Raw genomic sequence first — 26,528 nt, 5'->3', positions numbered from 1 at the left:
CCAAATGGTGGGATTACAGATGTGAGCATCCTTGTCTGGTTTTTTCACCTGTTTCTGAATATGAATTAGAAGACAAATTAGGGCTTTTTCTTTTTGACTGACAATGTTCAGGGAAAAGCAAATTTCTCCCAAGGTCTCCAGTAGCACCTACTGGGCTGCAGCTCAGGGTTGTGACAAGGACAGAAACAGCCCTCAGCTCAGCAGGGCCAGTCCCTGGCTCACAGTGACTCAACTCAGGAGTCTTTTCATGTTAAGATGGCATGGAAGCCAAAGAGGACCCTATGAGACATAACATGGGTCTAATCTACATGGGAAGTAGAAAAAGACAAGATCACCTGCAAAGGGCTGGCTGAAGCTAAAGTTTGCCATAGAGGAGGGGGACAGATAAGCCTGACCCCTACCTTGGGGTAGCAGTGTTTGTCAGAAGCCTCAGTCCTAGGCCCCCCTGTGCTGGCTGCTGTGGGGACCCAGAACTCATAGCCCTTAGTGTGGGGGGGAGGGGCATTATTATATGTGGTGTTTGTGTGTGTGTGTGTGTGGTGTATGTGTGTGTGTGTGTGTGTGTGTGTGTGTGCATTGTGCTGGGTGTGTTTATGTATGTGTGTACAGTGTATGGTATGAGTTTGTATTTATATGTAATGTATACATGGTATGTTATAATTTATATGTAATATATGTGCGGGGGTGTGTTTATACGCAATGTGTGTGTGCTGTGAGGGTATGTGTATGTTGGTGGTGTGTTGTGCTGTGTGTGTGTGTGTTGTGAATATGTGTGTTTATATGTAATGTATATGAGGTACGAGGGTGCACGTGTGTTGTGTTGTGTGTGTAATGTGTGTGTGCATGGTGTGGAATTTTTAGCAAGTTTGATAAGCATAGTATTTTGTTGTTGGGGAAATATTACTTATTTCTAAAATACTGAAAATGTTTTGTTAAAATTGTTATCAATCCCTCATTTTCTTTAACAAAGTCCAATTTTCTAAAAAGTGAGTTTGCCAAGAATTCAAAAAAGGAGTGGAGGAGTGAATGGGAGAGCATAGAGCATTTTCAGGGCCATGAGATTATCTGTGTGCATAGATGCACAGCACGGACTGTCTGTATCACTATAGTTGCACCTGTGCCAAAACGTAAAGATTGACAGCACAGTGAGAGCCCCCCCCCACGGCCGTTGGTGACCCTGCAACAGCATCAGGCCATTGGTGGTCAAAATGGCCCCATAGCAACAGCCCCATCAGGTGTGAATAACGGGGAAACCTGCTGGAGGAGGCGGCCCATATGAAAACTCGACTTTCAGCTTTGTTAGTGTAAAAAAAATGAAAGTTGCCTTTAAATGAAGGTATATTAGAAGTCCAGTGTGCTGGGACACAGGGACACAGAGACATGGTTGGAAGTCCAGTGTACTGGGACACAGAGACACAGAGAGATGTTAATATTAAGTAAATGAAACCAATCACAGAGAGACAAATGTGTGTTTCTCTCCTTTGTAGTTCCTAGGTTTTATATAGATAGGTGTGATACCAAGGTCGTGTACATAAGTCATGTCTATATTCACATATGATAATATTAGTGGCAGGCATGGTAATGACATGAAAATACAAGTAAAATGGTCTAAGGTGGTGGCTTTCAACCTCCCTGAGGCTGCTACCCTTCGATACAGTTCTTCACATTGTGGTGACCCCCAACCATAAAATTATTTTCATTGTGACTTCATGACTGTAATTTTGCTATTGTTATCAATTGTAATGTAAATATCTGATGTGCAGGGTATCTAATGTGTGACTACTGTGAAAGGTTCATCCGACCTCCACCTCCGGGGTTGTGATCCACACGCTGAGAACCATTGTTCTAGGGGGACAGAAAGGACCAAATGGAGCGAGCGGGAAGGACAAGAAAAGGGAGGGAGGGAGGGAGGAATGTGCTCAACATACAATATGTACATGTACAAGAGCTTGGCAAGAAAGAAAAGAATGTTTTATTAGTACATGAAGGAAAGTGTATTAAGTTTTAAAAATTAAAAATTGGGTGCCTGTGCCCGACTTGGTGATATATGCCTGTGCTGGAGAGTTTTATGTCAATTTGACATAAGCCGAAGTCATCTGAGAGGAGGGAATGGAACCTCAATTAAGAGAATGCTTCCATAAGATCAGGCTGTAGGCAATCCTGCAAGGCATTTCTTTAATTAGTGATTGATGAGGGAGGGCCCAGCCAATTGTGGGCGGGACCACCCCTGGGATGGTAGTCTGGCTGATCAAGCCATGATGATGAGCAAGTCAGTAAGCAGCACACCTCCAGGGCCCCAAAGGGAGTGACACTATTAGGAGATGTGGCCTCGTAGGAGGGGGTGTGGCTTGTTGGAGGAAGTGGGTCACTGTGGAGGTGGCCTTTGAGGTCTCATATATGCTCAGGCCACACCCAGTGAGACAGACCATTTCCTGTTGCATGTGAGTCAAGATGTAAGAACTCTCAGCAACTTCTCCAGCACCATGCCTGCCTGCATGAGGCCTTGCTTCCTGCTGTGATGATAATGGACTGAACCTCTGAACTGTAAACAAGCCACCCCAGTTAAATGTTTTCCTTTAGCAGAGTTGCATGGTCATGATGTCTCTTCACAGCAACAGAAACCCCAATAAGGTACCCTGTTTTGAAAAACAAACAAAGAAAACCTAATTTACCGCAAGCAAACAGGATCTCAGAGTCAAAGTGTGGATGGACAGGTTATGCACACTTCTTGGAGGCTGTGTGTGGTAAGCACACAAGGACCACATTTTGGAGTGAAGTGTAAAGGAAATGGGCTGCTACCCTTCTAGCTGTTCCAAAGGTATCCAGCCAGGGCTTTAGCCAGTCACTTCCCAAATGAGCAGGAACCAAGAACTCTGTGCCTGGTAGATCGCTGCGTTCAGTTTCTTTTCCTTAGAGGAAACTATTCCTTTTCCTAGCTCTCTCAGATACCTTCCCTAATAGCAGCTACTGTCTCTGACTGTGGAGGGATGGTCAATAATCCATGTGTATTTGTAAATAGCCTGGGAACCTTGGAGAACACTCACCACCTCTCTGCCGCTTGTTTTCTTCCTAAATTGCTTCCAGTTCTCTGATCAGGACTAACTTGCTGGTTTGGTCTCAAGGTCATTGCTATCTCACTTTAGCAGAACTCAAGAGGGGCATAAAATCCAAAACCAAGACCTTTGCTTTTCTCTTTTATAATTTAAAAAAAAAGGCTGATACTGTTGCATTCTGAGAATATTGGCAGAACAGTATGGTATAGCGATTGCTACCTTCTGAACAAGGCTCCCCAAACATGCTGCCACCTGGGCAATCGTGGGGCAAGGAAAACTGCAGGTCTCCTTAATCTGTGTAAACTATTTAAGGTGCTGTGATGGGAAGTGGGTCCTCAAATAACAAGGTCCCTTTCTACTGGGCACTGGGAAGAAGCCACAGAGAGTCCCAACCTTAATTTTTTTAAAAAGAACCTTACTCCTCCTGGACCATCCCAGGCACTGTGCAGTCCTTGAAGTATTTTCAGAGAATTAAAACCACCTGCTTCTCCAAGAACCTGTATTGGATTTGGTGGATGGAAACTGTGGGGACTTGGGCATGTCAGAGGTGGGCACAAGCCCAGGGCATCTCGGTCTCCCCAGTATTCTCTTGTTGTAGCAGGCAGTGAGGATCCAGTGGGCAGCACAGGACAGTTGGACAGGTGATGTGCCAGGAAAATGGCCACCAAAGAACTTGGACAACCGGGGGTGGGGTAGCTCTAGAGTGCTAGAACGGAAAGGTGAGAGAAAGATAAGGTTACAGATTCCCAAACCAAGAGGGTTGGAACTGACAGTGGCGCCATGGGAGCACGCAAGAAAATACGGTGACTAATCAAAGCGGATCCCCTGGCTTCTAACTTAGGAATTGGCAGTGTTTTGAGATGTGCAACATCAGTTCCCTGCAGCATCTCTGTCCAAGAGGTGGGGACCGTCCTGGCAGAACCATGCCTGGGTCTCTTGACTGAGGCTCTTGTTCAGCGTCTTTAGTTCAAGACGTTCCCAGTTGAAGAGATGGACCAAACCTCAACCCTCTAAGCCATCTTTCCCTTGAAGAAGCTGGCTGGAGGTGGGCCCAGGAATGTAGGCCCAGACCACCAACCAAGTCTTCCAGCTATGGCAAGCCAATTCCTTGGCATTAGATGTCCTTGTGTAATGACAGGTTATGTGTATAGGCAAACAAGGTGCGTTCCATTGCTCTGGGTGTCTCTGTCTGCCCCCTCTGTCTCTCTCTGTCTTTCTCTCTCTATCTGTCTCTCCCCCTCCTCCATTAGCCCCACTCTAGGTGCTGGGGATGAAGCCAGGGCCTTGTGCATGCGAGGTAAGTGTTCTGACACCATTTACAGCCTCAGCCCTGTTGCTCCCCAAACCACAGTATGGAGCAGTTCACATTTCAGTTTTAACTTTTCTCAGTGTGTCTTTTAAAAATTGATTTTTAAATTATTTTTATTCTTTGACAATTTCATATATGTATATAATGTATTTTTCTCATTTGCCCCATCACTCTCTTCCATCTCCCCGACTCTTACTAAACCCTTTTTTCTTAAGAGGCTCCCTCTCACTTTCATATCTACTGCTGTTTTGAGGTGTAGGGGGCATGCGTGAGTGTGTGTGTGTGTGCGTGAGTGTGCGTGTGTGTGTGTGTGTGTGTGTGAGAGAGAGAGAGAGAGAGAGAGAGAGAGAGAGCACTGAGTACAATTAAGATTGTTTGCATGTTTACATGAGCTTGGGTAGGGGGTATTTACTGTAGCCTGAACAAGTTACCCTACCACTGAACGAAATAACTTCTCTCTCCGGCAACTATTAACTGTCTATAGTTCCTCAGGAAGGGGTGTGGCTTCATGCGCCCCTCCCCTATCCGGACCGAATGTTCAAGCGCATCTTTTGCAATTCTCGTGCAGGTGACCACAGTACAGCAGCTGTGTCACACACCTGTGCTTCACATCGCTCCTCCCCATCCTCCACCTCTTACATTCTTCCCGCTCCATCTCCCTCAGTGTTCCCCGAATACTGGAGGTTGTGGTTCAGATAAACCTGGTGAAAAGTTTGTGGGTGGTAGAGGAAAGCCCATGAGTCTCTACCCTACGTAAAGAACTACAGCAACTAAGGAATTCTGAGAGCAGAAGAAGAGCACACCAACTGGTTATCCAATACCAAAAGGACAGCCCTGTAAGCATACATATAAGTAACATTATACAGGCTGAATAGGTTGTATATATATGAAATACATATTAGGAATATATATATATGCATATATGTCACAACAATTAATGAAAAAAGAGGCCATGAATTTGAAGAGAGCAAGGAAGGTTATATGGAAGGGTTTAGACTCTAAACCTTTCTAATGCGTGACCCTTTAATACATTCCTCATGTTGTAGTGACCCATAAAATTTTTTTTCTACTTCAAACTGTTATTTTGCTACTATTATGAATCCTAATGTAAATATCTGTGTTTTCCAATGGTCTTAGGCGACCCTCATCTCACAGATTGATAATTGGTGGTTTGGAGGGAAAAAGGGGGGGAAAGATGTAATTATAGTAATCTCAAAAAATGTTCATGGTTGGGGACGTCATAGGCACTAGGGGTGGGAACCTTCTACCTTTTTTTGATGGATGAACTTTGTGTCAAAGTGCCTTCTAAATATTTGCTCATATGCATAGTCGAATGGCGTTGTCAGCTTTGATCAGAAAGGCTTGTGTTTGCGGTGGAGGCCCGTCAATACCCAAAATGTGAAGAGAATGGCGCTTGGGTCCTAGCTTTTCAAGACAGCTTTTCCCTTTGTCGCTCAGGCCAGCCGTGAACTCATTCTGTGGCCCAAGTTGGCCCTGAATGCCCCCCTGGTCTCCAGATTCAGGCTCCTGGGAGCTGGGATTGGAGGTTTGCACCAACACATCCAACTCAGTCTCCCTTCCTTGACGCGGCCTATCTTGGGGCATTTTGCTGTGCTTTGGTAGAACTGCTCTCTAAGTTTATGAAAGACAATGTAAAACCAGGCAGTCAAAATCGGGCAGAGCCCAATGTGTGCTCAGTTGGTGGCCACTCACTTGCTGCCTGCTGTGGGCAGTTGCGAAGCTGTGCACCCATGGGATAATCCTATGGTGGATGTGACCAGATACCTCCATTAGGGGTGACCTGTCTATCTGTCCCTACAGACCATCACCCCACTTTTGCGGCTCCTCATCCCACCTTCCTAGGTGATCCAGGAGTTTGCACTTTCTCTCCCCACTCAGGCCTGCTTTCCCTTCAGGTTCCCATGTGACTCCCTCTCCCTTCCCTTGGATCTGGGCTCAACCAAGTCATGGCCTCAGAGCTGAGTCTCTCATCACCCTACCCCAACAGCGCCCACTCTGTCCTTCCCTCGCTTCAGTCTTTCTCAGTGAAGTCTTCTTTGTCTAGCATGCCATCCATCCCTCAGTCATTTCAGGAGTATAAGATCTGTGTTGACAGGAACATCTGTCTTTTGGGTCCCTACAGTTTTTCTAGTGCCTGGAAGCATGGTGAGGATGTTGGGGTCAAAGGGTAGATAGTATTGGTAGAGCTAAGATTGGATGAACTATAGGTGGCAATTAAGGGGGAAATCAGGTCACAACTGAGTGTCGTGCGGACCCAAGCACAGACTCTTGTTATTTTCCTCTTCTGATGCCTGGTAACCCTGGGGACTGTTGCCTCCGTTGCTTCTCTGGCTGGAAACCAGTCTTTTTTCCCTGTGCGCCTACCCATGGCACCCACGAATAATGACAGAGTCAGCAAGTTCATTCCCAGAGAGGAGTGACACCCACGGAATTGGGCTCAGACCCTGAGGACGTTTGATTTCCCGTCCCAAGTGGCTTCACATTACAAGATAGCAAAGGCTAAAATTTAGTAAACATGTTTGGTTATTGTGAGGATGTATCAGCTTTTCCATGAATGCATCACATTTTCGGGGATCACTGTGAATGGCAGAGAGCCGTGATGTTCTCCGTATAAAATAGGCATCTGCTCAGCCTTCAGTGGCCAGTTAGTAGCCCAAACACAAAAGCACAGCTTCCCTGCATGCGGCTCAGGTAAGCATCAGCTGAGCCGTGCAGAGGCCAGGCTGCGACGCCGAGGTGGCCTGTTTTCTGCTCATTATTAATCCAGAGACCTTAATGACGAACAACATTTGTGTTATTTTCTACCCAAATTTAATCTGTTCATGCAGTAGTTCAGTCAATCCCGCAATCTGTTTTTCTCAAATGAGGGTAGATAATGGAGACGCCGTTCTTTACAAGTCTTCAGGCTTTTAAATTCTGATAAAATCAGGATTCTTCACTGGGTCCTGCCCCAGCTCTGAATTAAACCACTTTAAATGTAATTACGGAACCTGGCCTTCCATCAGGAACATCCATTTAAAGCATTGATTGGCCAGGCTGCTCCGCGAGGCTCTTTATGAGCAAACGATTGCAATGGGGCCAGAACTGTAATTTATCAAGGCAAAAAAGCAGGTAAATACTTTATTAGTGGTAATGAGAGGGTTGCCAGCTAACTGAATCTCTTCTTCCCTCACCAGCTACTTCACGGAGCCGTGGTGCATGGCCCTCTTCCACGATCGTTTTATTGATCTCAAAAAAGAGTTGCGCCAAATCTTAAACTCTAAGCAGGTAAGAGTGATTAATAGATGCGTGGGTGTTATTCCTTGCAAATTGTGAGCAGTTGACAGCCGTTGATCATTTGGACTTTCCCCTGCATTCCCATCTCACAGTGTGGTGTTTTAGCAGCCCTGTACTTTCTTAAATAAACTCTGGTGTCTATAAACATAGACAGTGATGTTTAGGGGCAGTGACTTTTCCTTAGATCCTTTTCTGGACAGTACATTGCTCTTGCATTTTTATGAGTAGCTTTGTCTTCATGATCAGCTAACTGTGTTGACTGAAAACTAGAGACAAGTTGTTTTACCTGCTGCCTAGAACGAAAATTGCATTCCTCTAATTTTCTGTCTGTTATTGTTGAAGATACATGTGTGTGTGTGTGTGTGTATCTAAAAAATATAAAAATACCAGGTCTAGGGGCCTGTGTCTCTAATCCCAGCGCTTTGGCAATGAAGCAGGAAGCTTGAGAGTTCATGGTGATTCTCTGCTACATAGCAAGTGCCTAAGCTACGCAAGACTGACCCAAAAGAACTGCCTCCCCAACCCCGCAAAATAAATAAATAAATAGCAAAGAAAAGTCACCCCAGTGTCAGAATACACTAATTTTATAGCTAAAACATCTACCTCGATATGATCGAGAATTATCTGGAAACTAGGCTCCATGTCCCAATGCTCCAAGCTCAGCACATACCTCTGTGGAGACAAGGAGGTATTTGTGAAAGTTCATGCTAATTCTTTTGATATTCTTGAAGTTTGAGGAAAGTTAGTGTCTTTGCTCAGGGAGGTGGAATATCCATCCCAGACTCCACCTTGTTTCAGAGAGACAACATGCCTGGGTCTTTATTAGTTTCTATCTCATTTTGATATCTTAAGGAACTTCAGAATGTCCCCTCTCATCACAGGACCTTCAACCTTGCATGTTCTGTGGTAGAGCCACCATACTGGACAGCCTAGATGAAATCATTTATGTAGCCCCTACAATATTCCAACTCCAGCTTATACCACCTCACTTAAAGTAACAGTACCCTGTGTTTTATTTCTCTGCCCAGAAGTCCTGCCTAGCTATTGGCTGTTTTATTACACCAATCACAGCAATGCATCTTCACAATGTACAAATATCGTACAAAAAAAACCAAACCTCTACTGCAACATTAACAAACCAAATCCAACAACATGTTAAAGGATTACACGTCATTACAACATGGGATTTACCCTGGGAATGTGAGTAGGCCAGTACACACACACACACACACACACACACACACACACACACCAAAACCAAAAAGCAATGCAACACAGTATTCTCCAGTGAGGTGGGGAAGAGAGCAATGTCGTCTCCTCTGAAAACTAAGGCCAGGTATGGTGTCCAACACCTTTAATTGCAGTACTGGGGAGGTAGAGAGTAGGGGCTGAGGAATCAGAGAGTCAAGGTCAGCCGCAGCTATATAGCAGGTTTTAAGATACTCTCTACATGAGGTATTGTTTCCAACAACAGAGCAAAAAAGGAAAGAAAGGGAGGAAAGAAAATTTTTGAAAAATAAAAACAATTTAAACACCAGCAGTAGGGTCAGGGTTAGGCAGCTCCGTGGCTAAGAGGGGGACCCAAGTTCAGATCCCAGCACTCATAGCAGGGCTGTTCACAACTCCCTGTAAATCCAATTCCAGTGGATCCTATGCCTTCTGCTGGCCTCCATGGGCATATCCACACATGTGGCATTCACACAGATATACACACATTAAAAAAAAAAACTAGCAGTAGAGGGAAATGTCCCCTCTCTGATAAACTATGAAAATGCACAGCTCATATCAGACTGATGGTGAGTAACTGAAAGCTGAAGCCTTACCCTTGAGGGCTGGAATAAGGCAAAGATGTCTCCTCCTACCACTTATGTTCAACACTGCCCCGGAAGACAATTAAAGATTGTCTAATCAGAGCAATTAAACAAGAAATAAGAAATAAGAGGTACCTGTCTTAGAAAGGGGTAAGTAAAGCTATGACTTTTCTCAGATGACATAATTCTAATGAATCTAGAAAATAATAAAGCTAACAGTGCACCTGACGAAATTGCGGGATACAAGAGCAACACACGCAGTCAGCTGTCTACATGAGTAGAACGAGAATGAAATGGATGAGATGAGATTAAGGAAAAATAGGTTCTGCTTGTAGTAACATGAAAAAGAATAAAATACTTGGGACTCGACTGAGTTCAAGTAGCGCAACACTGGACACTGAAAAAGCTACCCAGCGCTCTGGAAGATTCAGAAGCCTAAATAAGTAGAAGGACATCGTGTTCATAGGCTAATCAGAGACAGTCTTGTTAAGGTGGCAGCGCCACCCAGAACATTCTACAGGCTCAGTAAAAATCCTATCAGGGTCCCAAAGGCATTTATTTATGGGCGTAGAAAGGTTCACATAGAAATACAAGAGATCTCTAATGGCCCAGACTGTCTTCCAGGGACAGGAGAACAAAATAGAAGGCGTCACATTTTCTGACTTCAACCCTTACTTCAAAGCAACAGTCGCAAATCAGTGTGGGACTTAACAACGACAGCCATATAGAGTGACAGAATAAAACTGAAGTTCTGGATGTAACCTGGCATTAGAGCTCACACCTGGATTCTGTCCAGGATTTGGGAGGCTGAGGCAGGAGGATTAAGACCAGTCTCAGTTACACAGTGAGCTTCAGGACTAAACAAATAAACAAGCAAATACGCAAACAAGTAAGTGTGAGTCCACACATATGCTCACTTACACGAGAAGATGTTCAATGACATTAATCATTAGGACAGTAAAAATCAGAACAACAATGGCATACAACTACACATTCACTGAAGTGACTGTAATTTAAAAAAAATTTAAAAAAGGACAGGACTAGAGAAAGATGACCCAGACCCAGCATTAAGAGCACTGCTTGCTCTTCCAGAAGACCTTAGTTCAATTCCCAGCACCCCCATGTCAGCTCCTACTTGTCAGTAACTCCAGGTCCAGGGCATCTGACACCTTCTTCTGGACTCAACTTGCAACAGACACACGCATGGTGTACATGTGGGTGAAGCACTCATACTTATGAAAATAAATGAATCTTTTGGGGAAAAGACAGTAAATGTGGGGAAAATAGCATCCTTACACACAGCTTCTAGTGAGGATGCAAAGGTAAGCAGTCACTATGAGAAATAATTTGATTCCTAAAAGAGTTACAGAGAATCATCCTCTGACCCAGCAACTGTATTTTAGGTATCTATTTCTTTGAAGACGTGAAAGGTATTCAAATGAATGCCTGTACACAAATATGCAAAGCACTCAGAATAGCTAGACAGGGAAAACCACCCACATGTCCGTCAGCATATCAATGAATAAACCAATGTGGTCTCTTCACACATGTAATAGTACTCAGCCATGAAAAAAAGAGCCCCAAAATCATGTTCCAGGATAAAAGCCTGTGATCTTCTCAGCAGAGACATGACCTTCTGTCATAAACACAAGCTCACAGCATCATACTGAGAGATCAGGGACAGGGAAAAAAGGACCCATTCTTGTCAATTCTATTCAATAATAGTACAGAATATTCCAGCCAGAGCAGCTAGGCAAGAAAACAAAATAAGTGGCTTCCGTGTTAGTTATGCTTCTGTGGCTGTGAGAAAGAAAATACCATGACCAAAAGGAACTTGTGGAAGAAAGAAGCTTCTTTCTTTTTTTCTTCCTTCCTTCCTTCCTTCCTTCCTTCCTTCCTTCCTTCCTTCCTTCCTTCCCTCCCTCCCTCCCTCCCTCCCTCCCTCCCTCCCTCCTTCCTTCCTTCCTTCCTTCCTTCCTTCCTTTCTTCCTTTCTTTTTTGGCATAAAGTTCTAGGAGAGCTCAGAGTGGCAGCAGATGGCCAAAGCAGGAAGCTGGGAGCTCACCCTTGTTAGATCAAATAAAGACTGGGAGTGTGGCTTTATGGTATGTGCAAGGCTCCAGATTCCATTCCCAGCGGAGAGAGAGAGAGAGAGAGAGAGAGAGAGAGAGAGAGAGAGAGAGAGGAGGAGGAGGAGGAGGAGGAGGAGGAGGAGGAGGAGGAGGAGGAGGAAAATGACGTGGGAAGTCCTTCTGTATATTCTGTGGTGCTTTTATTGGTTAATGAATAAAAAGGCTAATTTGGCCAGTGATAGGACAGAATAGAGCTAGGCAGGGAAAACTAAACTGAATGCTGGGAGAAAGTAGGTGGAGTGAGTGAGGCGCCATGTAGCTGCCACAGGAGACACATGCACCTGAACCTTGCCAATAAACCACAATAAAATAATGGAAATGGGTTAATTTAGGATATAAGAGCTACCCAATGAGAAGCTAGCGCTAATAGGCCAAGCAGTGTTTTAAATAATATAGTTTCTGTGTAATTATTTCGGGTCTGAATGGCCAGGAATGAACTGCCTCCACCAACAGAGAGAAAGAAAGAGAGAGAGGAAAGGCCACTTGATTAATAAAGTCAGTAAGTAGCAGTTAACTTTTTCAATCTACTGGAAGAATTCCTTTTTAAAACTTTCCTTTGGTAACTTCATACATGAATACAATATATTTGGCAAATTGATTTTTAAGGTTTTTTGTTTTAGATTTTTAATTTTTATTTTCCATATGAGTGTTTTGCCTGCATGTATATCTATGCACCACTTGCATGCACAGGTCCCAAGGGGGCCAGAAGAGGGCACCAGATCCCCTGGAACTGGAGTTTACAGACATGTCAGCCATCATGTGAGTGCTGGGAATAAAACTCTGGTCCTCTGGAGAAGTAGCCAGTGCTCTTAACCACTAAGCCATCTTTCCATCCCCCTAGCCAATTGATTTTTTTTAAACAAAGATGCCATACAGTGGGGACAGGACAGACTCTTTAATAAGGACAATGAGAAAATTAGACATTCACATACAAAAGAACAAAAAAAGTATATTCTTATCTGAACACTTATAAAATAGAAACAAGAGAACTCCTAGAAGAGAACAGGAGGAAGACTCCTTGATGTCTGGACAAGAATTTTCTAGGTATAACCCAAGCATAGGCAAGAAAATCAGAAATAAAGAAGTGGGTCTAGGCCCAACTGAAAAGCTGCCCCTGCAGCAGAGAGATGGTGAACAGAATCCATACAACCCACAGTTGTGATGAGGCATTTGCAGTCACCCACTGGATAAGGGCCTAATATCCACAGTACACACGGGACTTAAATCAGTTTGATAACAAAACAAATAAAATTGCTAATATTTTTTTAAAAATAGGCAAATGACCTGAAAGACATTTGTCAAAGGGAAACATACAAATTGTCAGCTGTTAAACATGAAAAAAATGGTTAACACCACTAAGGATTGAAAATTAAAAACACGGCAAGCCACTTCCAGACCCTGTTAGATTCCTACTGGAAAAGAGTTAGAAGCCTGGAGAAGACACAGACAAAAGAAATCTGTTGAACACTGATGGTGGGAATGTAAGTGAGGCCATATTGGAAAGTAGCACAGAGGTCACAGATGAAGCCACCATGTGATCAGCAGATCCGCTTCCGGGTATATCTTGAGAGGAGTTCATTAAGAGATGGGTGTGTGGAAGACATGTCTACACTCCAGTGTTCACTGCAGCACCAATAGCCAAGATACAGGAATGACCTAGTTGCCCATCCATGGGTCAATGGATAAAGTAAACATAGTGTGCATACATAGTAGAACACTGTTCAGCCCTAAGATGAGTCGGTCTATGCAACGATGTGCGGTAGCTTGTTGCTAAGTAAAAGAAGCCAGGCTCTGCATAATCTCACTTACAAAATCTGAAGAGCCAAGAATGGTGGTTGCAGGGAGCTGACCAGGCCGGGAGAATGGTGGAAGGGAAGAGGTTGTTTTTGACAAGAATAAGTTTTAGTCACCTATTGTACAGCCTGGTCACTGATGCTAATGATAATACATGGTTATTTCAGCATTATCATAAGGGTGGGTTTGAAATGTTCTTACCACAGAGATGGTGAGGATATGCAACACTGGATATGTTAGTCGGCCTCAATCATCTCACCATGTATATATGCGTCATAACATTACATGGTACCCCGTAAATATACACAATTACTATGAGCTAAAACTGGAATTTAAGTATAAGGGAATTTCAGAAGACTATCTTTTAAAAAAGAAAAAGCCAAGACATTATGTTAAGTGAAAGAAGCCAGACACAATAGGGACACTTGGAGGCGAGCTGGTGGCAGATAAGCACAACGTGAGGAGAGAAGTCACAAGGACCATTCTGTGATCTTACACACACCTCCAACCACTGTAGAACAGCCTTGTACAGTAACAAGCTCCTTTTTCTATCAGTTCAATGTTTCCTGTTTGCCAGATAGAATCCTCCAGAGAAACTGTAAAAAGAACCAGCTTCATGTGGACTCAGATTGTCTCCATGGACTGTGCTGGCACGTCAAGGTTTTCAGCACTCCTCCTCTTGGTTCCAGGCGTCAGTTGCCTTTCCCCCAGCCCACCATCCGGCTTTCAGTCTCCGCTTCTGTGCCATACCCCGACTGCTCTAAACACCACGTTGATAATCTCTCAAACCTGATCATACTTTGCTTAAATAGCCAGATGGGTAACGTGCCTCCACACGACTTGTGTCTTCTGTCTGTGATGGTCCAGTAGAACGCCACGATTAACTCCTATTCCATTTTCTATTTGAAACACACGGGCATGTTAGAAGTTGGTGTAAATACACTGTGACTCTTGTTTGAGAGGATGATCAGTAATCACCGTGACGGCAAGATCACACGGCTCAAAATCCTTAGTCACAACCCCGGTGTAGCTGGGCAGGGTCCTGTAGCAAGGGCCACCTGAGGGATCTGAGTGGCATGCAGGGGCGGAGCGTGCACTGTGCAGTGCAGCCTGACAACGTGTGTGTTTGAAAATGTTACAAGTTGTCAGAAAAACCTCTGCTTTTTATGGATTGCTGCACAGTCTAAAAGAACTTAATTCTTCCTGGGTCGTGTGTTTAAGGAGGTTAATAAAAAATTTGTACTGAGAACACTATTCTGAAGGTCTTAAACGACATCCCTTAGCAAGGCCCAAGGCAATAAACCACCAAAAATCTCAGGGTTGTTGTATCCAAATGTTAAAGCAATCAGATAACTCTTATCTGAAAAACTAAGGGCTTAAGATCATCATCCTTGATGACATCATGTTACGTAGTAAAAAGAATCCTCCTACAGAAACATAAAGTGTGTGGTGGCAGTTGTCTGAGGTGCCCTTGAAAGGAGCCAGGGACTGGGGGTGGATAGGGGGACAGGACTGCGTGTTCCTGCGGTTTCTGTCATCCAGGATGCAAAGGCTGCAGATGAATGACAGATGATGGTGGTGACTGTCCGGTGGTGTGAGTGTACCGAACTGCCCACGGAAAATGCTGAGAACAGTAGTGTGCATTTTACCTGTGTTTCGTCTTTTGTGAATCATTTCTACAAAGCTAGAAAAAGCTCCCGTCCTTGGGGAGCTGACCCAGCCCTGCTGTGGTGGTGCTGAGTCCCAGGAAGCTCTGACTCTGGCCTCTTAACTGCATTCACAGGAAGCTGACATGCCTTCCATGGAGCAGTTGGCCTACAAGATAGAGGATGAGGAAATAAACCTGAATGAGAAGCCCCAGAAATACCTCCAAAGGGTTTTCGAGGATTCCATCTACAAAAACCTACTGGAGAAGAGCATCTTGGATTACCTTCATTACAACCAGTACCACCTGCCCATGTACGCGTGGCCGGGCATCATTTAACTGCAGCCAGAGGCCCCCTGGCATCACTTCCTCTCTCAGGTCAGCCATCCCCTGCCCCTCCCCCCCATCCACCCTCTTCCTCCGGTGGTTTCCTAGTGCTCCAGTAGGTGGCGCTAGGCTGTGCGGCACTGCTAAGCCAGGGAGCTTTACAAACACAGGCATGTTCTCTGCAGAATAATCCACTCTAGCAATAAAATGAACTCCTACTGAGCAGAACTTGTTTTTACCTTGTGTGTGAGTCTGTTTGATTTCCTGGAGTGTTCTGATGCCACTTCCATTAGCTCTTCCTATGCGTACCAAGTAATAGCGGGTGATATAAAAATAAAACCGTGCACACAGGATGGAAAATTGGTAAACGGACAAGGAGAAATCAATTCCGTCATCTACCCTCAGGAGGATGGGGTGGGACCTACCTGGCCTTGTGAAACCAAGAAGGGCCACTTTCACAGTCGTTCTTGGTCTTTGTTTTGTTTGCTTTTTGAAAAATCATTTTGCTGTTTATGAACATAAAGACTAAGAAAAATTGGAAGACTGGGAAATTCACACACAGATTTCGAATTCTAAAAATATAGAGGGAAATTAATCTAGTTCATTTTCTTTGATTCTGATCTCCAGGGGAGTAAGGTAGGAGGAGGTCTGGTCCCTAGCGTGTCCAATGTGGATCAGAATTGTTTTTTTTTTCCTCTCCTTTTTGGCACAACCAGAGGCTGAGGCAGGAGGATCATCATGAATTCAAGGCCAATCTGAGCTGTGTAGTGATTTGGAAGCCAGACTTCAAAGTGGTACTATCTGGAAGAAAGGAGGGGGGGGGAGGAGGAGGAGGGGGAGGAGATGGAGGAGGAAGAGGAGGAGGAGGAAGAAGAAGAAGAAGAAGAAGAAGAAGAAGAAGAAGAAGAAGAAGAAGAAGAAGAAGAAGAGAGAGAGGGAGGAGGGTTGCAAGCAAGCAACCTTCTCTTATTAAGCAAGTTTTAATTGCCACCCTCCAAAAGCACATGAATTCAGAAACAAACAGGAACAGCATGACACAACTGACCCACAGTAGGGCTTGGTTTTTACATACACATTATGGGTTTGATAACACACACACACACACACACACACCACACACGCACACGCACACCACACACGCACATGCACGCGCACGCACACACACACACACACGCACACACACACACACACGCGCACGCGCACACATCCAAAGGCACAGTGGCTAGATTCTCCCAGCTTCCACAAGGCAAAATGGGAGATAGCAGTCCAGAAGTCTACACACAGCATCCACCTCCGCTGCAAACACCTTGGAGCAAGCAAGTTGCTTGGCACTTCACACAACAAAATTGTTCCAGAATACGAAACTTCCATTTTTCTGCAGTCAGACCAAAGCAAGTAAGAAATGCCACTAATTCCTGCATACATAGGCTTTACACAAATGCACGGGGTATTGAGGGGGCGGGCAGCAATGGCCATATGGTATAAACTGTGTCACTTCAATGGGAACCAATTGCTGCTGGTCCAAGCTTCAGAATTCACACCCAACACATATTTCACAGTCATCAACTCAAGCACCAGGCTCTCTTCCCTCTCTCTTCTAGCTCCTGAGAGGACCTGGGTCAAACTCCTCAGCAATGTAGAGGTTTGGGTGACCGGCCGTGGGATACTACTGGACTAGAGAGATTAACAGAACAAAGTCAGTGAGCCGGTTTAACAGTTATGACTTTTGTGGCCAGCTATTACCATGATAAAGCCTCTAGTTACACAAACGTGACCCCAGATGACTATGTTAACCATAACAGCAAGTCCTGCACAAATCTGCTCACAGCGGTGTTTTATTTGCTGCCTTTAAAGGGGGAGTCGTGGGCATCCCAACAAACACGAGCGCATCTGAAGCATCCTGTGGCCTTACAATAGGTGTTCGCTGACATTTTAATCCTTGTCCCACTCTTAGAAAGCAAGTTTCTGATGCTGGGACCTTTGGCATATATGTGCAGCCATTAAGAACAAGCTTCTTAAGAAAGCAAGCCCCCGCAGCCGTTGGTCACAGCTTGGAACTGTCTCTCTTAAGGGCTTCAGGAGAATAGAGGTCACCATAAAGATCCAGGGGCCACACTGGAACATCTCAGAGGGTCCCCACCTGGTCTTGGAATTGCATTGTCTTACCCAGAAAATACCAAAGTTAAATTTTCAAACGCTGCTTCACTGGTACTGCCAATGTTCTCACAGATGTCAGGTCTTAGAAAAACAGCATACCCTCCACCTTCCTAGAAATACCTTCTTGTGGGTTTTGCTGTGCTCAGATTTCACAGGAACTCGAAAGAAAAATAAGAAATGGTGTGAAAGAAAACCTGCCTGGAGGATAAAAATCAGGAGAGAGAGAGAGAGAGAGAGAGAGAGAGAGAGAGAGAGAGAGAGAGAGAGAGAGAGAGAGAGAGAGAGAGAGAGAGAGATTAAACACTTAGGAACACAGGACAGAATGCAGTTGGGCCAGCCAGCATTAACAGGGTCGGACTGGAAAGTCGCGTGTGTGAGGAGCTGTTGATTGTTTTCTGGCTGAGAGAAGTGAAGATAAGGCCGGCAGAAAGTAAGCGCGGGGCCGGGGCGGGAGCCCGGCAGCTGTATGCTAATGCTCACAGAAACCCAGCCTCCGCGTCCCCCATTAAAGCAGGCGACCAGGAGGCCACACATCACTGAACAAATAGGCTCTCTCTAGACAAATAAAATAACACACGTTGGCCTCTGGGGTGGGGTGGGGGGGGGAATGAGAGGAGTGGGGGAAGATCGAGGGAGGGAAAAAGAGAAGGTAAGAGTGGAAGAGGGAGAGAAGGAGGAGGGGACAGAAGGAGGACAGAGATGGAGGGAGGACTGTGATGAAGGGGGAAGGGATTGTCTAGACCTGTGAAGAAACACTGCGGGGGAGGGGGCAGGAAGAGATGCGGAGAGGGACAGTCTGAGGTCGAGGGGCGACTGGAAGTGAGGAGGAAGACCAGGAGAGAGGTGGAGAGGAAAAGACAGGAAGACTGGCCTAAAGAGAGGTGGTGCGTGGGGTGGAGAGGTGGGGGAAAGGATGACAGGAAGGAGGGAGGGAGGGAAAAACAGTCAATGGAGGTGTGGGAGAGAAAGGGTGGAAGGGTGTACCAGATGGGAGAGGGGTCGAAGCAAGCTCCGAGAATAAGTTGTAAGAGAAACGCGCCCGGAACCCAAGGGCAGAAACAGGCCCAGGCCAAAAGTGCCCCTCAGGCTCCCAGAGGATGGTGATGTCGGATGTGGGGTGTTGGCCCTGGTGTCGCGGGCCTCTCTGGTGGGTTTGACTCCGCTTCTGTGGTTCATTTTCAGACACCGGGGGTACGGGCATACCTCTGCACCCAGGTTCATTGTCAACCCGGCCTGGTCAGCGCTGTCCAGCGCTCTGCTCGCCCGAAGGTTCTAGCTGAGACATTCCCACATTTTCTGGCTTCGCCAGCACCGCCCCTCTAGCTGCCAGCCCTGGGTCCAACCACCCTACGTCTTCCCTTACTGTCCCTATCCAGTGAAAAAACAAACAGCCCTGAGGGCACTCCAAAATGTGTGCGGTGGCCCGACGGCACGGGGGTGGGGTGGGGTGGTGGTATGAAAGCGGTGGCTTCATAATGGGTGCGCGGCAGATTGCAGGGCCCTGGGCTCTGGAGGGGAGGGGACACTCGAGTGCGTCCCTCCAGCGCCCAGCGCCCGGCGCGGCCTCGCGGCTTCACCCTTGTTCGATCTCTTTCATGCACTCTCCTTTTGTGTGGAATTATTTAAACGGGAGATCCGTGGCAGCTTTATGCTAATGTGCCGAACAAAGGCAGCGGCCTACGGGGCGGGGAGGCCCGGAAGGTGCCCAGAGGCCGGACTGGGCCGGGAGGGGCGGCGGCATCCCGCCTGCGCGTGTCTCTCGCGTGCCCCTGGGACTGACAAGACAACCCTTCATTCCTGCAAACACAAAGCTTCTGGACTCTGGCCCCTCTGGGACCTGGCGGTGGCCATGGGACGATAGGGCTCGGTGCCTTCCAGTCGTGGCTTGTGGGAACCAGGGGGGGCGTGGCTGGGGGCTTCTGTTAAATCAAGAGAGCCGGCTGCTGCAGAATGGCAGAGAGAACTAGAGACACTCACCCCGACGTACACACACACACACACACACACACACACACACACACACACAACCTTGTGTCTCCAGAAGCTCTCCCTGCCCCTGCCCGCGAAGGGCTGAGACCCCTGACCCGTGGGTCTTCTTCAGAGTGGCCAAAGCTGTTAGCACAACCCCAGACCCTCGGCTGAATTCCGGAAGACTGTCCTTAGTACCCAGACAGCCACTTTCTAGAAACTCCCAGTCGTCTCAACTTTCATTCGGAGCAGAGCTGAGGGTCACAGTGAGTCCTGACGCTTGCCCCAAACGGCAACCGCATGCACAGGAAGAGGAGAGGGTGGTACACAGCCAACCTCCAGGTATACAGTCGTGGGGAATTGGTACTCACACCCCATTCTGCATGGACAAGCATCGGAGAGGCCTGGGAGGTTTTCCCAAGCTGTCCCTGCCAGAAAGGAGTCCTCGCTTTGGTGTTCCAGAGGTCACTTCAGTGATCTGCCTCTCACCAACTCTGTTAAGCTCCCCCCCCCCCCACACACACACACAAAGAAGGAAGAGTAACTCAAGGTTTCCCCACCCCTACTCCCCGCGTCCCTTATTCTGGATCGCAGTGTAGAGAAGCAGGCCGCGGGCGCGCTTTGCTCTTTCCAGGAGTAAAACACATTGCTTGGTCCCTGCAGGCAGCAAGTTCCGAGAAAATTCCGCAGACCCCGGTGGAGACTCACCACCACTGCTGGACTGCACCTGCTGAAGGGTGGTTGATGCGTGCAGGTGTCTGCGCGCGCAGCTTCCCTTTCCAAGTTTCCATTTAACTGTACCGGCGTGAAAAGCATCCATTGAAAATCTGCATGGATTTCCCTGACTAAATCAAGAGCCCTATTTGAATTCCCCCGGGCAAGGATTTTTTTCCCAATTGTTGGTCATATGCATCCCCCCCCCACCCCGCACCCAACACACACCTTCTTTACAATTATTAGTGGGTTTTTTTTTGTTGTTGTTGTTTAAGAATTCACTAGGCAACTAACTCTTCCGGTAGTCTTTTGAATAAAAAGAGTGTTACATACGCAAGACTAAATATCCTGTTGGGGGTAGACCGTCGAGCCCTGCCCTATTATTCTACAACCCAGATGGGATTCGTGATTAGAAAATAAAATTGGTCAGAGCTGTCCCGGAATCCCCCCTCTCTCTCTTCTAATTTCATCAGCGGTATTCATCAGCGCTCAGAAGATCAAGGAAATAACATCAGTTATTTTCAGATGGAAACATTCAGAATTGTAAATCCATTTTAGGGTTTCTAACTTTTTAAGGACTAGCAACCATCGCAGCATTACTGTCATGGATTTTTCTCTTTTCAGTTAATGAATTAAAAAAAAACCACAGATATAAACTCGTAAGATCCCCCCCCCCACTTAGTTAACTCACCTTAACAACTGTCCCCATTATAATTTATTACTCGAGTGGATTCTGTTGAAAAACTATTTAATTTCCATGCCAGGGTATTTTCAGAGGGAAACCCCAAAACAATTAAATGCCTTCAGTGGAATTAGGCGTGACTGAAACTCAGCAAAATCTAGTCTCAGAGAGCATTGAGAGGGGGAAAAAAAATGTTTCCTTCACTTTCAGTAAAGTGACATTTTCCCCACAGCTATGACATTTGATGAGTCTCAACTATTTGTTCCCTGGTGGAGGACAGTCCTGGCTAATGTGCCTTCGTAGGGACCTATTTCTTTCCCCGAGAAATGCAATCTTTTGTGTTTCCTCGGCCCTGGGTCCGGAAGAGGGTCCTAGACAAGTTGCCCGGTCTAGGTCCAAACCGGGCGTAGGGTGTGGTGTGTGTGTGTACCGGGGGTGTCCTTCGCTCTTGTCTTTTCCCGGTGGCATGAGGGAAGCGGCTGGTCCTCTCAGGATGCAGCCTCCCTCGGAGGACAGATTGGGCCCCCTCCCCCCCTCCCCCGGCAGCACGCGTCTCTTTTGCGTCCAGATTGGCCGCGACCCGCGCTCAATAGCGGGAGGTTAATTTCCTTCACAAAGGTGAAGGGGGCACGGCTGGGGGGGGGGGGGTGCCCAGACAGGCAGTTGCTTTATTCCGCAGCGCCTTGATTGGAGCCCTTGATTTAGCATCTGATGTCAACCCGCAGACAAAATGCCCGCTCAGAAAGAAAATGCATGAGGCTACGCAGAGGGTGGAAACCAACTTCACCCGCGCGTGGCCCGCTTGGGTCAACTCCACAGGCATTGCGTACGTCCCGGCCGGACAGGAGGTTCCAGAAACCTGGGTCTGACCTTGGCAAGGACGCCAATCCCCGGGGCTCAGGACCTCAGGGAAAGGAAAGTAAGTTCAGACATTCAAGTTCCATTTGGAAGTCAGCCAGCCAGTCAGGGCTGCAGCCTCGCATCCGCGAACGATCGAAAACGTGCTATGCCAACAGTTTCTCCAACTCGAGAGAAGCTTTTCGAGTCTCACCAGCAGGCAGAGCCTGCGCTCACAGACACCGCGCTCGGCCGAAGCCCGCAGGCCCGACCTGTTTACACTCGGAACCCTGCGGTCCCGCGGCCAGGGCTCCCGCCAGCCGCTGGCTGTCCCGACTCGGCAGCGCTTTTCCCTTCCCGATGATTTCCTGAACAGCGTGCGGGGCTCCCGCGACCTTCTCCCGCCGCAGCCGCAGCCCTCTGGTCGTCCCCGCCCCCACCCCAACAGCGCGCCCAATTTCCCCTTGGGCTCCGGCTCGCGGATTGAACCCTCCTGACATATTTGGGGCCATTCTTCTCCTTTGTTGCTATTTAGCTCGCGACCCGCGGGTAATCCCCGCGCGGGAGGGGGGCGCACATTGTCGTGCTGATGGACGGGCCCATTTGGCGGCTCCGCGCCCCCCGGAGGAGATACACAAAGCCCAGGCACGTGCGCCTCCCCATAGAGGAGCAGCAGACCGTGAAGGGAGGCGGGGCCGGGCGTGTGCCTGGGCCAGGCGGGGCGGCGGCGCCGGGCGCGGCGGGGCGGGGCGGCCGAGGGGCGCGCGCTGGGGCCCCGCGCCCTCAGGTACATCTGCCGCACCTACCGGGCGACCCTCGAGTCCCGGCCCCCTTTTTGCCGCTCCGTCGCCCTCCCACCCTCCCCGGCGGAGGAGCTGCGGACGCGCTGATTGGCTCCGGGGGAAGCGGGAGGCGAGAACAATGGCCCCCTCCCCCCGTTAAAAGGGAGCGGCGCCTGGGCCCGGGGACAGGGACGCGCGTGCGGGGCTCAGAGCCGGGCCAGCCGCTGCCCGCGCTACGCGAGTCCCGAAGCCGCCGCGTGCAGGCGATGAGCTGGGGGCACTGAGAGCCTTCAGGGCGGAGCACGGAGGTGGGACTCAGCCAGTGCGTTGCCCTTGCACCACGCCAAAATGCCCCGCGGGTTCCTGGTGAAGCGCAGCAAGAAGTCCACGCCCGTGTCCTACCGGGTCCGGGGCGGCGAGGATGGTGACCGCGCGTTGCTGCTGTCACCCGGCTGCGGGGGCGCCCGCGCCGAACCCCCGGTGCCAAGCCCCGGGCCACTGCCGCCACCTCCGCCGCCGGCGCTCGCGGAGCGCGCCCATGCAGCGCTCGCCGCCGCGCTCGCCTGCGCGCCAGGTCCGCCGCCACCCCCTCCGGGTCCGCGGGCCGCGCACTTTGGCAACCCAGAGGCTGCTCATCCCGCACCTCTCTACAGCCCCACGCGGCCGGTAAGCCGCGAGCATGAGAAGCACAAGTACTTCGAGCGCAGCTTCAACCTCGGCTCGCCGGTGTCAGCCGAGTCGTTCCCTACGCCCGCCGCGCTGCTCGCAGGGGGAGGTGGAGGCGCCAACGGCGCTGGCGGCGGCGGCACCTGCGGCGGAGACGCGCTACTCTTCGCGCCTGCCGAGCTCAAGATGGGCACCGCGTTCTCCGCCGGTGCCGAGGCAGCCCGGGGTCCCGGGCCTGGTCCCCCACTGTCCCCCGCCGCTGCCCTGCGGCCCCCAGGCAAGCGCCCCGCGCCCCCCGCCACTCTCGCTTCAGAGCCACCCGCCAAGGCAGCCAAGGCCCCGAGCGCCAAAAAGCCCAAGGCCATCCGCAAGCTGCACTTCGAGGACGAGGTGACCACGTCGCCGGTACTGGGGCTCAAGATCAAGGAAGGCCCGGTGGAAGCGCCGCGGGGCCGCGCGGGGGGCGCAACCCGGCCGCTGGGCGAGTTCATCTGCCAGCTGTGCAAGGAGGAGTACGCCGACCCGTTCGCGCTGGCGCAGCACAAGTGCTCGCGCATCGTGCGCGTGGAGTACCGCTGCCCAGAGTGCGCCAAGGTCTTCAGCTGCCCGGCCAACCTGGCCTCGCACCGCCGCTGGCACAAACCACGGCCGGCACCTGCCGCGGCCCGTGCGCCCGAGCCCGAAGCCGCCACCAGGGCTGAGGCGCGCGAGGCTGTTGGCGGCGGCAGCGATCGGGACACGCCGAGCCCCGGCGGCGTATCCGAGTCAGGCTCCGAGGACGGGCTCTACGAGTGCCACCACTGCGCCAAGAAGTTCCGTCGCCAGGCCTATCTGCGCAAGCACCTGCTGGCGCATCATCAGGCGCTGCAGGCCAAAGGCGCGCCGCCGCCGCCGCCGCCGCCACCGCCACCGCCTCCGGCCGAGGACATACTGGCTTTCTACGCCGGGCCCGACGAAAAGGCGCCCCAGGAGGCCGCGGGCGACGGCGAGGCGGCCGGCGTACTGGGCCTGAGTGCGGCCGCCGAGTGCCACCTGTGCCCAGTGTGCGGGGAGACCTTCCCCAGCAAGGGCGCCCAGGAGCGCCACCTGCGTCTGCTGCACGCTGCCCAGGTGTTCCCCTGCAAGTACTGCCCGGCCACCTTCTACAGCTCCCCGGGTCTTACGCGGCACATCAACAAGTGCCACCCGTCTGAGAATAGACAGGTGATCCTCCTTCAGGTGCCCGTTCGTCCAGCCTGCTAGAGTGCGCCCTCGGTCCCGGCCCCCAGAACTGTGCCTTCACTTGGAGACCCATAAAGAGAGCGAGCCCCCATGTCTGCGCTGGGGTGCCCCCACCCCTCTCCTGGGGTAAAAGTGTCCTCTTCGCTTCTCTCGGTGTGGCGTGATGGTAACCCTGGTCCTCTCGCTGTGACTCCTTTTGGACCCTACCCCCTTTACGTTGTGTACCCCCACCCATGGAGCAACAGGAGTCCGTCTCTTTCTGTACAGGGGAGAAAAAAAAAGCTGTATGCGTTTGTCTCGTGGTTGGAAGCCTCCCCTTGAGGGGCGAAGCTGTTTTTCTTGCTAGTATTCGCTGTGTTCATGGTCTAGAAAATGCGGTTTGCTCTGCCTACCAATCTCTGCTCTCAATGTCTGTAGCGTACGGGTTGTTTTGGGTGAATCTTGAGGAATAAATGCCTTTATATTTCACAGGCTGTAAATTGAACTTCCCACACGATTAGCTTTATTATGGCTTGTGAACTGCTGGAGTCTGGCTTTACCTTTTTGTATGTGAACAAATCAAATTGCTTAAAAAAAGAGTTTTCTTTAGTATAGCCACAAATGCCTTGACCTGTTGTCTGTTCGGGATTGTTTTGGGGGGGAGGGAAAGGAGTTTTCTCGAGATGCTGTAGTTAGTATCCACCTCAATATTTCACGGAAGAGGTTTTGGTTTGATCATCTTTGTTGAGGTAGGACTATATGAGTTCCCTTTACATGTATATGTTGATTTATGCGTAATTGTTATTTATTCTTTATTTATTAATATTAATTATGAAGATTATGATATTATTTGATTGCAGGTCCTTTTTCGTTTTGTTTTGTGAGCTTTCCCCCTGTCACTTTGACATTTCACTGTGCATTTTAGGAGAGAACCTTTTTACGAAAGGGGTCTGCTGAGAGTTTTAACTTTTCTATCTATCCGAGGGAATTACAGACAACATACCATTTTATTCTGCTTGAGGGGCCCCAAGGCCCTTGTACAACCGACAGCTCTTACTTTTAAATGCAATCTCTTTTCTACATACATTATTTTCTTAATTGTTAGCTATTTATAGAAAGCTTCGATAGAACTGTTTCAACTGTATAAATATTTACTATTCAAATAAAATATTTTCAAAGTCAAAATACTGCGGGTCTTATTTTAGTATTGCATAGCTCCTTCCAAAGAGGATCTAAAATGGACTTTAAATGGTGGTTTTCAGTGGTTTCTTCAAAGTGCCTTATTTCTATGTTTCTGGAAAACTCCCCCCCCCCCCCACAGAGTTTTCACAGCTGAACCTGTATTAGATTGTGCCGTTTCTGAGAGAAATCTACTAAAAAGTGAGTTAGAGCAAGCCCTAGCAGCCGGTCAGAGGGGCCTAACTAAGCAAGAAAAGGAATCTGTCCCTGCACCAGCAGACACAAGAATACCACTTTTATTGAACATATTCTTTACTGGTCTATAATTTGGGGGCTAGGTGAAAGCCATTCCTCAAATACAGTGGGAGAGATAATAATAATAATAATCATCATCATCATCATCATCATCAATGACCAACTAGGAAAAAGAAATTTACATATGGGTGTAACACAAGTTAAGCAACTGAGTTTGGAGAAAGGGCTCTAAAATAAGTTTCCAGTCAGGTGAGGCATCTATTGGGTACATGAACAGGGGGCGGGAGGGGGGGACACCATCTGTTTGGGGTATTAAATTTAATAACAGGCAATTACAATGTTTTCCGTTATTTGTCACTCGGCTCTTTGAAGAACAGTTCTGTGGCTTCACCCACAGTATTCCGAAAAGCGCGAGCAAGCAGCAGAGCCACGGTTCACTAATGAGTGTGCCCTTCATCTTGTGTAGTCCGCTAGTTCTTCCCTAATGCCCATTAGGGCTTCCAGCCACATTTGCCTCCCAACGAGCTCTACGCTGTGGAGACTTCCCTAAAAGAACATGGATGGATTGAGCAGGGAATGAGAGATCCAGAATGACGAGTGGGACCTGCAAAGGTTTCCCTCTCGACCACACACCATCCAAGCTACACGGCAGGGCGTGCATGTTCAGTGGCAGTAGAATTTTTTTTTTTAATAAACGTGAAATCTGGCCCCACTCCACAA

The 26,528-nt window shown here is 48.6% G+C and overlaps 2 protein-coding genes across 2 annotated transcripts in view; both read left to right on the top strand.

Moving 5' to 3' along the window:
• Positions 1-15,380, top strand: part of Cfap61 (cilia and flagella associated protein 61) — a 273,757-nt gene extending 258,377 nt beyond the window's left edge. The window contains exons 26-27 of the mRNA XM_042055131.1: positions 7,560-7,650; positions 15,180-15,380. Coding sequence (XP_041911065.1) covers positions 7,560-7,650; positions 15,180-15,380 — 292 coding nt within the window. The remainder of the gene's footprint in view (positions 1-7,559; positions 7,651-15,179) is intronic.
• A 7,476-nt stretch (positions 15,381-22,856) lies between these two features.
• On the top strand, positions 22,857-24,416 carry Insm1 (INSM transcriptional repressor 1). The gene has a single exon (XM_038329368.1). The coding sequence runs from the start codon at positions 22,857-22,859 to the stop codon at positions 24,414-24,416; it is 1,560 nt and encodes a 519-aa protein (XP_038185296.1).
• The last annotated feature ends 2,112 nt before the right edge of the window (positions 24,417-26,528 follow it).

The sequence above is a fragment of the Arvicola amphibius genome, chromosome 5, assembly GCF_903992535.2.
Source record: "Arvicola amphibius chromosome 5, mArvAmp1.2, whole genome shotgun sequence".
In the NCBI taxonomy this organism is placed as follows: domain Eukaryota; kingdom Metazoa; phylum Chordata; class Mammalia; order Rodentia; family Cricetidae; genus Arvicola; species Arvicola amphibius.
Note: the sequence above shows the minus strand (reverse complement) of the source record. Positions and strands in the feature narration are given on the sequence as shown.